The sequence below is a fragment of the Varanus komodoensis genome, unplaced genomic scaffold, assembly GCF_004798865.1.
Source record: "Varanus komodoensis strain SLA01 unplaced genomic scaffold, ASM479886v1 scaffold42, whole genome shotgun sequence".
Classification (NCBI taxonomy): Eukaryota; Metazoa; Chordata; class Lepidosauria; order Squamata; family Varanidae; genus Varanus; species Varanus komodoensis.
This window is the reverse complement of record NW_025335972.1, coordinates 799,413-814,020: the sequence shown is the minus strand read 5'-3', so window position 1 is coordinate 814,020 and position 14,608 is coordinate 799,413. Positions and strand designations below refer to the sequence as shown.

At 40.0% G+C, this 14,608-nt stretch overlaps 1 protein-coding gene across 1 annotated transcript in view; it reads left to right on the top strand.

Annotated features, from left to right (window-relative positions):
* The window catches only part of WNK3 (WNK lysine deficient protein kinase 3), a 134,070-nt gene that overhangs the window by 98,009 nt on the left and 21,453 nt on the right, over positions 1-14,608 (top strand). Inside the window, exons 14-20 of the mRNA XM_044443419.1 lie at positions 3,404-3,520; positions 5,808-5,960; positions 6,058-6,109; positions 9,073-9,207; positions 10,933-11,786; positions 12,364-12,592; positions 12,963-13,093. Of these exons, the coding sequence (XP_044299354.1) occupies positions 3,404-3,520; positions 5,808-5,960; positions 6,058-6,109; positions 9,073-9,207; positions 10,933-11,786; positions 12,364-12,592; positions 12,963-13,093 (1,671 nt within the window). The remainder of the gene's footprint in view (positions 1-3,403; positions 3,521-5,807; positions 5,961-6,057; positions 6,110-9,072; positions 9,208-10,932; positions 11,787-12,363; positions 12,593-12,962; positions 13,094-14,608) is intronic.

The window sequence follows — 14,608 nt, the reverse complement described above, 5'->3', positions numbered from 1 at the left end:
CCCCCTTGCTATTTAATATCTACATGAAACCGCTGGGAGAGGTCATCAGGAGGTTTGGGCTGTGGAGTCATCAGTATGCTGATGATACCCAGCTCTACCTCTCTTTTTCAACCAATCCAGGTGAGGCAGTGGCTGTGCTGAACCGGTGCCTGGCCGAGGTAATGGGCTGGATGAGGGCCAATAAACTGAAGCTCAGTCCAGATAAGACAGAGGTTCTGTTGGTGCGTGATTTGAGCTCCTGACTTGGGCCTTGCCCTGAATGGGGTTGCACTCCCTCTAAAGGACAGGGTCCGCAGCTTGGGAGTGCTCCTTGACCCAGAGCTGTCCTTGGAAGCCCAAGTGACAGTGGTGGCGAGGAGCGCTTTCCTTCAGCTTCAGCAAATCCATCAGCTGCGTCCCTACCTGGAGGAAGATTGCCTAGCAACAGTAACACATGCATTGGTTACTTCCCAGTTGGATTTCTGTAATGCACTTTACGTGGGGCTGTCCTTGAAGACAGTCCTGATACTTCAGATGGTTCAAAATAGAGCTGCCAGGATGCTGTCGAGGACTGGGCATTATTCTCATAATCTTATTGGCTTCCCATCGAAGTCTGGGCTCAATTCAGGGTGCTGGTTATTACCTATAAAACCCTAAATGGCTTGGGACCAGGATACCTAAAGGAATGCCTTTTAACCCTCCTGCCCCCTGAGATCGGCAACAGAAGCCCTCCTTTGGGAACCCTCTTTGAAAGATGTTAAGTGACAGAGTACTCGGAGGAGGGCCTTCTCTGCAGTGGCGCCCCGACTATGGAATGCGCTCCCCAGAGAGGTCCGCCTGGCGCCGTCATTATATGTTTTTCGGTGCCAGGTTAAGACCTTTTTATTTAATCAATATTTTAATAAGTTTCAATATTGAATTTTATTAATTGCAGCCAGAGTGGGTCATCAATTTATTTATGCTGTTAACCATCCAGAGAAGTTAGTAATTGAACGGCATACAAATTTAATTAATTAATTAATTGATAATAGAAAATTCACCTTAAAGGATGCTTTCCAGGTCCTGGGCCTTTGCACTAGTTTGACAATCCTGTTGTTACTCACACAATAACTTTTACATATATTAATACTTCAAAGAATAAATTCTATAAGCTGAACTACAGGCGTTTATTTCTCTGCTTAAGGTATGTTAAGAAGTAACCTTTGGGCTCAGTCAGTTTTTATTCACAGATTATAGCTCATATGGTATATATATAACTATATATGCACTACAGGGGTGCAATTCAACTAAGTTTCCATCAACAAAATGGGGAGGGGTATGGTTTTCAATAATTCTCTCTTCTGGAGCCTCACAATGCCACAAACCTGCTCCAGAAGGTCTCCAACGCTTCATAATAAGTTGTGAAAGGGGGGATTGCAGGGGGAGGGAGAATCACTGAAAATCAGTCATCCCCATTCTGCAGAGTACTTCAGTTGGCAGATAAACTACTTGGATTCTCCCACATATTCAGAGAGCATTGTGTTGTGGGGAAATGGAACAGAAAACAGTTCAGTACTTAATTATACAGGATAAATTAATGATTATACATATGCATTGGTTTGAGCATCTAGTGCCACAACTTACACATTATTTTATAGTTTAATTTGCATGACTAGTTAGTTTAAATTTGTTCATTGAACTTCAGTCAGTTTCTTTTAGAACAATATAGTATATGAATGAGACCTAGGATTCTTTTCACGTACTTTTTTAGTGTGGAATTGTCATAATGTGTTAACTCACTTTTTGGGAGCATCCACACAGCACATAGCAATAATCCAATCCATGTCATCTTGTATGTTTCTTGATGCTTTTCTATGATTTCTTAGATCCAAAGAAGGCCAACTCTTGCCGGAAGAATAAAAAGCATTGCAATCTTCACAGTTGTATATACCCTTGGTGCTACAATTACATCTTTTCAGCTGGGTCAGCTCAGCCCAGATGCAGTGGACATAATTCTATCATCCAGTTATTTTATAAACATTCTTTTAGAGCTTGTGTAGTCTTGTGTAGAGCTGTTAATCAGATTTCATCATAGACTTGAGATCCAAGCATTATGCAGAGTGTTTACTTTCATCTTTTTCTGCTGCGGCACCCTGGTACAGTAGAACAGCACAGATACACAAGTTTTTAAAAATCTTGTTGCTTTTGCAATTGAATACTGTACCTTCCCTGCTCTAAAAGCAAAACTCCCTTGGAAGGATTCCTTAAGCACAGAAATGAAACAAAAGAGTCATGGCATTGTTTTATGAACCTGTAAAACAACCATGACTAGAGAACGAGGAATGCAGAATAAATGCCTGATGTGGAAAAACCTTAAGTCATTTCTAGAGTTAGTGTCCAGCTATATTTTAAAACAACATTAAAATAAGTGAAATAACACTTGCTACATAGCTATCACACTGGGATGTGTGTGTGTGTTTGAATATTTAAAAACTTTCTGAGCACTGCCATTAATCCACTACTATACGGTGCTTTCCAGAAAGGGTTTTTCACATCATTAAAAAAGCAATCTAGTATTATAGCCCTACAGTACTTCATCTAAGTGGTCAGAGATGTATGTGAGTGTGTGTCTATATATATAAAAATTTCCATGCTACCTAAAGGATTGGTTAAAAGCAATAACTGGATGATAAAATGTTGGCCACTGCCAAAGTCATTGTGAATATGTGCTGACCTTCAAAAGGCTATTCAGTTGAATTTGACTTTCTCCTTCCACAACAACTGTGTCACTTGCATGGATATGAATGGAACATAATGGGATGAACATACTATAAAAGACCACTGTGTTGTGGACCCAGGGCACAATACTCTTCATAGTTTGCAAATTCAGTTAAAATTGTGCTTATAACTTACAGTGAAAGAGTAATGTTTATTGGTGCTAGGATCCATTCATCTGGAATAGAATCCAGAGGTTATTGAAACCATTTAAAAGGAATTGGGAATCAGAACAGGAAGAACTAAAATTATATTTTTAGATCTGCAGCCTTACACAGCCAGTGAATGGTATTCAAGCAGTTGAATCCAGAAGAACAGTTTTGACATTTCTCCTGATGAAAAATGCCATAGAAGTGAATTATAATTACGAGTAACTGTCATAACTTGAATAAGATTATTTATACGCATATTTATAGGCCACCTATAACTGCCTTCCTAGGTGGCTATAATTTATCCATTATATTTGTCTGTAAAATAAAAGGTAATTGACAGGCTTGAGATTTAAGTAAATGTGGTTCAATTATAGGTGCTTTGTTATTGAACTAGTGGTGCCCCTTCATGCACTTGGGGGAATACTGATGAAACAGAGGCCTTCCATATTTACTAAGAGTTTGAGGAGGCATGTTCTGTCCCTACTTAGTAGCACAGTATCTGCTCTTTCTTCAACCAGGTGTCAACATCTGGGGATAACACTGTGGAGTGCCAGCTTGAGACTCACAACAACAAGATGGTTACATTTAAATTTGATGTTGATGGAGATGCTCCAGAAGACATTGCTGACTACATGGCAAGTTTCAGAGACCCTGCTTCCCAGTAGACACACTGTTATACTGGTTTCTTGTTTAAGCACTCTTATTCTAAGGACAGTGTGTAATTACCCTACCTCTTTCTTGTAGCTTTTCTCAAGTTATGGAAGCTCTGAGATCTAACCTTTGCCTTGCAGTTGACATGACCCTTGTCTTGCACAGATTATTTTGAGAACTGTGTTTGTATTGCTTTGGGGCAATGTCCTAAAATGGAGAGGATTGTAGACTTCTACTGGAATTACTATAAAGTGGGGGTGAAAATTTGACTAAACTCATCCTTCTGGGTGCTGTCACTTTGAAAGCTTTTCATTTAAGTACTTTAGGATATATATTTTTAAAGCATAGAGAACATTTGAGTTAACCATTTGAGTTAACCTGCAGAAAGCTTGAAATGGTTTCTGTAGGTCTATCTGTTCTTCTTGGATATGACAATTCAGAATGGTATCTTAACTCTTAAAAGGAAAAACTTACAGAGGAAAAATTATGGGTAAATGAATCAGGGATTGAAATTGATTTAGTTGAATGGAGGAAAACACTGTGAATTGTACACTTGTCTTCTTTAGGCTGCAGTCTTGCAGCCTGATCCGGTATGTATTTATTTAGAAGTTAGTCCCACTACATCAGGGTGGTACATCATACTTCTGAGTAAATATGTATAGGGTTGCATTATCTGATACATGCTACAGAAGAAACAGTGACCTCCCGTGAGGATGTGGATTATAGTTTCTGATAGGTATTAATGCTGCAATATAAGTAAAGTGCCCCTTATAGATATGATGCAGGATTATGTACTACTGCACTCATTCGACAAGGAGTGTTTAAACAGGCTCAGTGAATGGGCTCTGATGCATCTTTTGGACTGGAGCCCCTTGTAACACTGGGATAGTAATATAATATCATTAGGTGGGATCGCACATAACACTAAGCCATCCTGCAACTAACTAATGTTGGCTTGCTGGTTCACAGAACAACCCATGCTATGCCTGACAGTTGATCAGGCCTACTATGGATTATCCCCTCAACTTCTTCCCTCTCAGACCTCCTTGCAGTATCCCAAGGAACTTGGCAGCTAAAGCCACTTGGTCTCCTTTCCCTGCTGCAATTGCAAGTGCTTTTTCACTTACTGTGGCTTCCCTTCTTCTCTCTGTCTTGTCTTGTCTTTTTGGACATCACTTTTTGTGATCTCTGAGGTTGACAGTCAGTGTCAGCCCCTCCAAAGTAACCAAGTGGCATAGTGGAGAGGCTGTCACTGGTACATAACATTTTTGTGTCTTTTAGTGCACAGTTACATAAATATTTTGTTAAGTTGTTCTTACTGTTTTAGTCAGTTTTGTGCATATGCAGAGGTGTGTACTTGTGGGGGTCTGAAATGAAGAGCATCAGCTGTGTGGTGTCTGCTGTCAAACAGGATTGATAGAAGGTTTAATTCTCTGTTTTTGTAATAATTAAGTTTTTTGAACAATACTCATATATTGTGGATGTACTTGGGGAATAATATTTAACTGATGTATATGAATTTGACTATGATGTTTTTAAAATGTTTGATTTGATAAGGTAAGCTCAGGGGAAAAATACACAGTTTGAAAGGCAATAGTGTGGCCTACAACCATAGAAGTATGCATGGATGGGTGATGGTTTTCTGTTCTTTCTATCGGAGTGGATGACATCCAGGACTTGGAGGCCACTGTAGCCCTCCCAGAACCCTGCAGGAGACTGCACCCTTCCCGAGCACCATCCCAAATCTCAGCAATTTTGTTTGGAAACAAGGCATGCAATGAGTCTGTGCCTTGTATCCTAGAAGAGTAGGCCTTCTGACAGCCTGCCAGGAGTTTGGTGGGTTGTGAATTCTGTCTTGCAGAAAGGTAGGCATGTACAGGAAGCCATCTCTGTGTCTCAACAGAATCATGTTCCCAGCAGCCCATGAAACTAGTTTAGCAGGCTGTCCTAGTTCTGTTTGGCACAAGGTGCCCCCTCCCTGGGTTCCTTTTTTCCCAGAAAAATTGTTCGGATTTGGATGCAGGGACAGGAGCCAGGAATCCCCACACAAAAGGCCATGAGAGGGTGCATGTTGCCCACCTTGTTTTAGATAAGTACTTTTATAAATTTGTATGATTTTAGTAAATATGTTACTATTTGATGTTCCCTTTTTTCTTTTTTGCATTTATGATTTCTACATTGCTTTGGTACTCCTTCAGTTGTATGAAAAAATATACAAATGTAATAAACTATCTTCTGTTTTGGGATTTGTTTTCTTTTCCTACTGACTAGGTTGAAGATAACTTTGTGCTGGAAAATGAGAAAGACAAATTTGTTGATGAACTGAGAGCCATTGTTTACCAGGCCCAAGACATCATCTGCAGCCTTCCTGTGGAAGACAGAGCTTCTGGCACAGAATCTACTTCTGATCCAGCCAGCACTCAGGTAAGTGCTGTTGTTTAGCAATGCCAGTTTTCTGGGAAGGTGTATACTTCTATTGGGAAATTCCCTTTTTATATTTATCTATTCATTTTTAATTCAGACAGGATCTTCTGAACAAGTTCAGATAAATCCAGCATCTACTCAAACTGGCAGTAAGTAACTATTTTAAAACATTTAACACTGAAGGACCAAAACCAAAATCAAAACTCAAAGCAAAAGTACCTCTCTTAAACATGAAAGAAATTGAAATAGTGGACTTCTTAGCAAGAACTAAAGCAGGTTCTGTTGTCAGTTGTGCTGGCTTTTGTCCTACATGGTAGTTCAGTCTTGGAAGAGTTTCCTTTGTTTGGGCTTTTAGTATGTATAGTTGACTCTCTGCAGTGTTTCTGATAACTGTAATGGAAGACCCTAACCCTAAAGCAGAAGAGTCTTCAACCTACTACCCTCCAGATGTTTTGGACTTCCAACCCCCATTATCCTTGTTTATTGGCCATCCTGACTAGGGCTGCTGGTTGTTGGAGTCAGTTTGGGAAAGGGCCTTCAGGATCTGAATGTCCTAGGCTGACATTAACCATAATACCATTGCCAAGTTGATATTAGCTCTAGGGTTGGTGTGATGTAGTTGTGAAATGAACAAAGAAGAAAGCAACTAGAATTGGAATTCTTTTAGTTTGGGTGTTAGTGATTCCCAGATTTATACTGAAGGAGGTAAATTCCAAGCCAGCTTTCACTATGTGTAGTTTGTGGTGTGGTTTCAAATAATTGAGTATCCATTCAGTTTAAACTTTTCTTCTTAATTATGCTATCCGAGCTTAATCTGCGAAATTAATATGTTGTGTTGCCCATTGGGAAATGGTGCATATGTATTTAAGTGGTTGAGTTTCCATGCAAGTACTGAAGCAGTGGGTTGAGTATGGAGTTCCTCTTAATGGAAAATGAAATAGGGATGTGAGCTGTCAACTGTATTCCTTAAGGTGGTACAAAATCAGTCATGATGGATGATGGACTATTTTTTTCAAACTTGTTGGTCTGGGTCAATAGTTTAACTTACTAGTCTTCAATTTGTTAGTATTAAGCAATCTTTATTCCTCTGATTTTTGATTTTGGATCAACAGGACAATAACAGTTTTCTGATTTTTCTCAAACTGAGTATTTACTATAGATTTGTGATTTCCACTAGCTCCAATACATGTGTCTTTGTGTTTCTGGAGGGCTGGAATGCTTAAGAACCCATCCACGATGCAGAGATCTCTCATAAGTAGTCCTGTGCCCCTACGGGGTGTTTGGATATTTTTCAGAATCTTCCTCATTGTAGCAAAACATTTTTTTTTACTTAGTGGTCTTCCTTATTACATATCAGAGCAATTATGAAACTGATGGAACTTCCAAATACAGCTTGTGATATAACACTGTGGCCATCTGCTCAAAGGTAAAAAGTCAAAAATTTCACTAAACTTGCTTAAACCTTGGATGAGTCTGAAATATTTATTTGGATCCCATTCCTGCTGGCCATGGTTGACTATCCAGTGGTCAAGTATATTGTATTCATATGCTGGTGAGCACATTGCCCTATGCATGATTAGACAAAAAATTCCCGGCATGCCTAACCAGCATGCATAGGATCATGTTCTTTTTGTACTAGAAGAGGTAGGCATTACAAAAAAATAGCTGCAACTATTCTGCATGTTGCCAATGGCAGAAGGTTGCTGGTTTTTTGTTTGGTGTCAGTAATTGCCCTTAGTAATACATTGTATGTTTGTTATTGTATTAAATGTCTAATAAAATAGATTTCTCTATTGTTGTATAAGCAGAATGGATTCTGTATGATAAAACAAAGGTTTATGATACCATGCAGGTACACAGTAGAGAATCCTCTCTTGAGTGTGAAGGAAACACCAAATTAAAAGGAAATCATTGAATTTGGGTAATGGCCCTATTATTTTATGGATGACTTTTTAAACTTTACTTTTTCTTTACTGGATGATTATGGTTTCTTCCCTGGAAACCAAAGTCATTGGCTACTTTTGGGTACTTTAGCATTGCTGTTTGGCTGTTTCCACTGAAATGAGAGGAATAGTTCTGCAAAAGACTGTTCCTGTTCAAGCAGGAACAATTGTGGCACAGGACCGTCTGCACCTTGAGTACCAGCACAAGTGCAATCCTGACTTCAGTGAAGACAACTATGGGACAGGTGCATAATGGTACAGTGCTGACCCCACCAGATAGATGCCTATATAGCCCTGTGGTAAACATTGTGAAGACACAGCTTGAGAAGCCTACAGTCTTGACTGAGTCTTTCTGAACTGAGAAAAGTGTTGTGGAATGGCTTCTCTGCCAGCATTCATTCAGCATGCAGCTTTTTCTTCGTTCGTTCGTTCGTTCGTTCACATACACCAATCCAAGAAAAATGAAGAAAGTAGAGCCACATGGATCAATGGCACATATGTGTCATGTGCCTCTGTGTACATGGGATGATGGTAGGGTATCTTTGGAAGAAAGGAGCAAATGGGGCATTTATTTTAAAGGAAGTAAATATTTTCAAGCTCTGTGAAACAACATGATATGTATTGGAGGTGGGCACATTAACCACCCAAACTGCACTGTTTAGGGTTGGAGAAGAGAGTAAATAGCCAGCAACCAAGATATGGAAAAAGGCAGGAAGGATTTCCCCTTCCCTTAATCACTTAGAGTTGACTATACCTGTTTTGAAACCCTGCATTTAAATATACAAGGAGTGAAAAGTAATTTAGTCTGTTCTTCATGTAGTTGCTTAGTGACAGAGTTAAAGTTAAAGGTAAAAGTCAAGTAGTACAGTCTTATACATGCTTACATGGAATATTTCCCACTGTATTAAGTCAGGCTTATTCCTTACTAAGTGTGTTTGGATTATAGTCCTAGGATCTCAAGGTCAGCACCAAGATTCTTGTTGGTGAACAATGTTGCTTCTAAGGTTCCTGTTACAATGCCATTTTGTGTTTATGTAAATCTTTGAGTTGTTCGTTCTCTCTCTCTCTCTCTCTCTCTCCCCCTCTCTCTCTCTCTCTTTGCTAACTTCAGAAATGGTTAGAGGAGTGATTGTCCCTTATGACTTCTTTTTAATCTCTCTTTCCTCCAGGTGACTCTGCTCCCCAGTCATCCCCTGTTGGCCGCTGGAGATTTTGCATCAATCAAACAATAAGGAACAGAGAATCCCAGGCACCTTACACTCTTCTACAATCAACTACAGCTGCCCCAGCATGTCAGATAACAGGTGAATATGGGATGGGTTAAGAGGTATTTCTGATTTGTCTCCATGGTGGTGTATTAGTCAGACAGTTTTGGAGCTGTAGCCAGATGAGGCTCCTTGTCTTGAGTTAGAGTAGCTCAGGTTTTAGGAATGGAAAATTGCATTTTTAATTCCTTAATATCAAGAAGGCATGAGTCCATTCTTAATTCTTTAGGATAGCCACTCCCAGTTAATGTTTGACTGGCATACTCCGTGCCAAAGGCTATTGCTCAAACATTGCTAGGTTGGTTTCTATTCTTCAATGTATTCTAGCAGTTTTACTTTTCTACTAAATTTCTAAAACGTCACTTTAAGAATACTGCAGGGGAATGTGAGATGCATATTGTCACATTATCAACAGCCAAAATGCACAAAAATTCATTATGGATTTGTGCTGTTGTATTCTAGTAAAAATCAAATCAAAATGAAATAAATAAAATAAATTTTCAGTTTGTGCCAGATGGGCTCAACACTGGCAGTGAGGAGAAGACAGTGAATGACATAATGCATCCTTTCCCAATCTGGTGCATTCCAGATGTGCTGGCCTGCAACTCCCAGCATCCCCCAGCCAGCTGGCCCAACATTTTTGGATTTTACCAGGTTGGGGAAGGCCAGTGTAATGACTACCCAGCTTCATTCATTTACAATAAATCTGGTGACAGAATTAGCTTAGCATTTCCATTTCCTTCTGTTGTCCTTGTTTTCAGTTTTTGTGTAAACATTGGCTTCAAAGCAGTACACCTTGATCCATGTAAGTTCATTTTTGGTAACTGCCTGCAAGTCAGCCTTGCACTCATCAAATTCAACTCCACCCCTTCCAGGGTAAATATTAACAGAGCCAATTCCCTTCAAGCACAGCACAGCGCAGCATAACGAGAAGGTTTTGGTCTGTTCTTCTGTCAACTGTGTGCTATTTCTAAGCAGGAATCAGAGCATTTTCATTCAAGGATAAGAAACAATGTGTGGAAAGAAGTAGTGGTCAGGCATGTGGTGATGGTTAACAAGGATGTGCTTGTGTTTTAAAAAATTATTATTAATTAAAAATCACATTTAATGCCACTAGGTGACCTTTTTATCTGCATAGGGTTAGAAATACATATTTACCCTTGATTGATAATTCCAGTCCACCAGACCCATCCGAGTAACCCTTTCTGATTTTCATAGTTTTGTTGTACTTTAATTGATGACTGTTTTCATTTAAACAAGCCATTTATTGATAACTACTTTTTAAGGTTCAACTTAAAAGTGTTATAGAAAATTTTTAAATTAATAAAGTAAAAATAATTTATCATCACATGGTACCCATGTATTTCTCTGTGTTTGTTTGTTTGGTGACAGAGGACCAGTGTCAAGGGTAGGCATGATCAGATATGTGCTAGGGAATCACTGACCAGAAGCCTTTGAAGTTATTCCTCTGCACAGTTGAAACCCGCTTATTCAACCTGCTTCTTGTTGTGGCCCAGACAATATTGGTGGTGAGAAGGAGGAACAGGAAATGCCAGTGACCCTAGGCAGAGTCACAGATTTCAAATAACCCTCTCCTCTGTTATATATTCATTTTGAGAACTGCCCCATTTCTGGAATTACAAGTTTTGAAATGGGTGATGACATCAATTAGCACAAATCCAAGCCTTCAAAGGGCTATACTGTGGGATAGTTTTTCCTGCAATCTTATTGTGAGCCTCACTGGTTGATGTCTTGGGTTTACAGATCATCTAAAGGAAAGTGCCAAAGAAGATAACCCCCAAGAATGTTCCCCGACTGTGGAAAATCTTAGCAATCAGCACAGGCCTACCCAGTCTTCTAGCTCAAATGAGCTATTAAGTGACAGTACATTGTCTGAACCCCAAACATCAGAAACAGACCAGTCAGCTGTTCTTCACCAAGTGGAAGGCAGCATGGATAAGGTGCTGTCTGCCATTATTGCTGACGACAGTAATACTAGTGCTTATGATTCTTCTTCTTGGCTGGAGTCTTTGGAATCAGAGGCTCAGCCTGATGGAACTCTTCTTTCTTCACATACGCCCCATCCAATGTCTGGCATTAATGAGCTGAATTTGCCTGCTGAAGCTACCATGTCCAGACCAAACACCTGTCACGTCTTGCCCACAGAAGAGGCAGATAACTTGATGAATGCTGAACAGGCCAATGCTTTGGTTCAGGGCTCAGGCCTGGAAAGTGCTCCCTTTCCATCTGCTCTGGAATCAGATAGTGAAGGTCCCCCAAAGATGGATTTTGTTGATAACAACATCAAAACTCTGGATGAGAAGTTGCGGACGCTTCTGTACCAGGAACACAGCTTGTCAGGTACTTCCCCTGAAAGCCAGAAGGACACACAAAGTGCAGTGGAGTCACCGTTCTCTTCATCTGCTGAAGATACTCTCCCTTGCCCAGTAACTGACGCACCGGACATTCATGCCTCTGGAGAGACTCAGGAAAGTCCCACCAAGCTTTCTGATCCCCAGGCTCTGCTCATCCCATCTGCAAGTCATCCTGAGAGTTTACCAGTGCTGAGGAGGGAGCCCAGTGCTATCGCCTCTGCTCCTAGTGATCTCTGTATGCATGTGAGTAGAAACAGGGAGGTTAGCTGGGGTTGAAAATGATCTGTCCTGCAACTGGAGGAATACAGAATTATGTTGATTGGCCGTACAAATGCACTTGCCAGCCTAATGGATGCTGGCAAGTTAAGAGATAAGCATCTTCTCCAGACAGGTTATTCCAGCATTTCATGTTTTGCTGCTCACTGTTTACTAGAATGTGTTTGTGGACCAAATGCTGGTATCTGATTGTGTTGGGAGTTGCACAGAGCAGGAAGCAGATGACAACCTTTCTAAAATAGGTTGTCTGAATTGATATAGACAACCTGAACATTATCAGGGCTCAAGTAAATTAATAATTGGAAACATCTTTAGCAGGGAAAAGTAGAACAATTATAGATCATCTCTTTACATGTTCTTGATTATTTTAACTCGTCAAAGGGATATTTTCAAGAAAAGACACTTAGTTGAATTTGTATATTTGTACATGTAATATTAAATAGGGGGAATATATAGGGTCTGGGTTTATATGTAACACCACCAGCCTTCTTATTTGAATTTCACTTCTTCTCTGCCTGTTTTCTCACCCCCTTGTTTTGTTCAGGAGATGACCCCGGAGGCTTCATTTCCTGAGACCCCTGCGGCCTGTCCTGCTTCAGCATCAAGTGGTGGAGCTGTGCACCTGCATGCAGGAGGTGGATATTTTGGCCTAAGCTTTACTTGCCCTAGTCTCAAAAACCCTATTAGCAAGAAATCCTGGACTCGCAAATTAAAAAGCTGGGCATACAGGCTACGGCAGACCAGCTTTTTCAAGAGATCAAAAGTCCGGCAAGGTAGTGTGCTTACAGTCAGGGATCTAGACTAGGTAACATCTGCTTTGATTTCTTTATGTATGTTTCTTTTCTCTCCTCCTCCTCCTCCTCCTCCTTTTTTTGAAGCATTCCTGACACTACTCCATATATACCTTTGTCTTGCCTTACTCACCTATGTAACATTTCATGCATCACCACTTTGTTTTCCAGTTTGATTAACCAGTTTTTTCATTCCACATAGAAGTGTAGATCTTGGGATACAAAATATAAAATTAAAAGCCTACATGTATACTAGAATTGTATTTTATAATGCAGTGTTGCTTGTCAGTATTCTCATGGTACCAGCTTTACCTGACAGTGTGCTATTTCTTTGTGTTCCTTTCCTTAAAACTTGCAACAGAAGAGATGACTGGTGATGTGGCACCTGATTGGATTTCTCTTTCTGAACAAGCAACAATGGAGAATAAAGCAACTAGTCATTCTTTATCTGTGGCTGGATCATTCCAACGAGGCCGTTTTCAGGTGGGTAGAATTTAAGAAGTTAATTCAAGTAAACTCAGATATGTCATTTCATAAGGCATGTGTTTATTACTTTATCTGTTTGTTTTCCCCCCTTTGTTCAAAAGGCATACCATGCTCTCCTAGTCAAAGTGTCCCTTAATCAAGTTGTCATGGAATTGTAAGCTAAAATACTTATGCTTACTATTCCAGTTAGTTAGTGAATACATAACTCATGCTTGGAAGTTTTTGATTATTTCTAGAAGATGTGTGGGCTTCTGTAATTTCCATGAGAAGAGGGGGTTACATAGCCATGAGGCAGCAGCAGAGATCCAGCCACTACTAGCTGCCTGCAGCCATGGTCAATTATTTCAAATCACAATGTGCTCTTTTTGACTATTGTCAACCCTCCAGGCCCTACCCTCTCTATTCCTCTCAAAAACTATCCCTGCTAGCCACCTTCCTTTCCTCCCATTTTTCTAAAGATGGATATGTCTGCTACAACTCCATCTATCCCTTATTTGTCATGCTGAACAAAGTTTGAGGAGATAGCAGAACCAACATCTCTTTTGATATGTTAAATAACAGACATACATCTTGGATCAGTTTTTGCTGGCATTTTTTTGTAGTTGGAGCAGTTGTTTGCAAATGTGCAGCTTTGGATATTCAGTTGGAGTTTGCCCCTAAATGGCATAGAGCATCATCTTTCACTCAGAAAAAGGATATAATTTAACCTGAAGTTTTAGGTCACAGTGTTAGTGGGGGGTTGTATTATTTCAATAGGTCGTTGCACTAAAATATTCTCCAGTATGACTTTTATAATTGGTCAGAAGTTATCTGATCTGTTATGAGGCACAGATGAGATTAGTTTAGCATATGGTCAGTTGCTGTTTGTATGTGGCTTTGTTTATGGTTTTGAAAATTATTATTTCAATTCTTGCCAGGTTTTTCGGAAGTGCTTGTATGTGAAACATATCTCTGTCACAGTTTCACACTGCCCAACAGTCTCCCTTTACTAGCTGATGGAGGTGGTCTCAGAGGTGAGACATTTTTGTCAAGGTTTAGGGCTTTAACATTCACATTGAGCTTGCCTTGTCTAGAGCAGCCTGGAATCTTGTTGTTTCCATGACAACCATAGGCCTGACTCAAATTATATCATGCCCAATGCACGTGGCAGGACACACCTTGTTTTTGGTGTCCTTGTAATAGAATAGGGGGACATGATTTGTGAGTGCAGGAGTGAGTGCTAATCCTGTTATCAAGAAATCATTACCTGATCAACTTGACTGACTGCAATGGTCAGGAAGTGTTTTGTATGATTTGGTCTTGGAGATTGATGAATCCACTTTGTTTTTTGTTCTCTCTGGGGAACGTACCTGAAGTTTTAGCCAGTATTCCTGCCAGTATATGATCACGCCCCCAAATCCTTGGTCAAATGGTAGAGTTGGGTCAGATCCATGATATTTTGACAAGCTAAAAGGCTTGAATTAATTGAATCAACAATTGAAGTCCAAGTAGTAGAGAACCCGGCTACAGTTA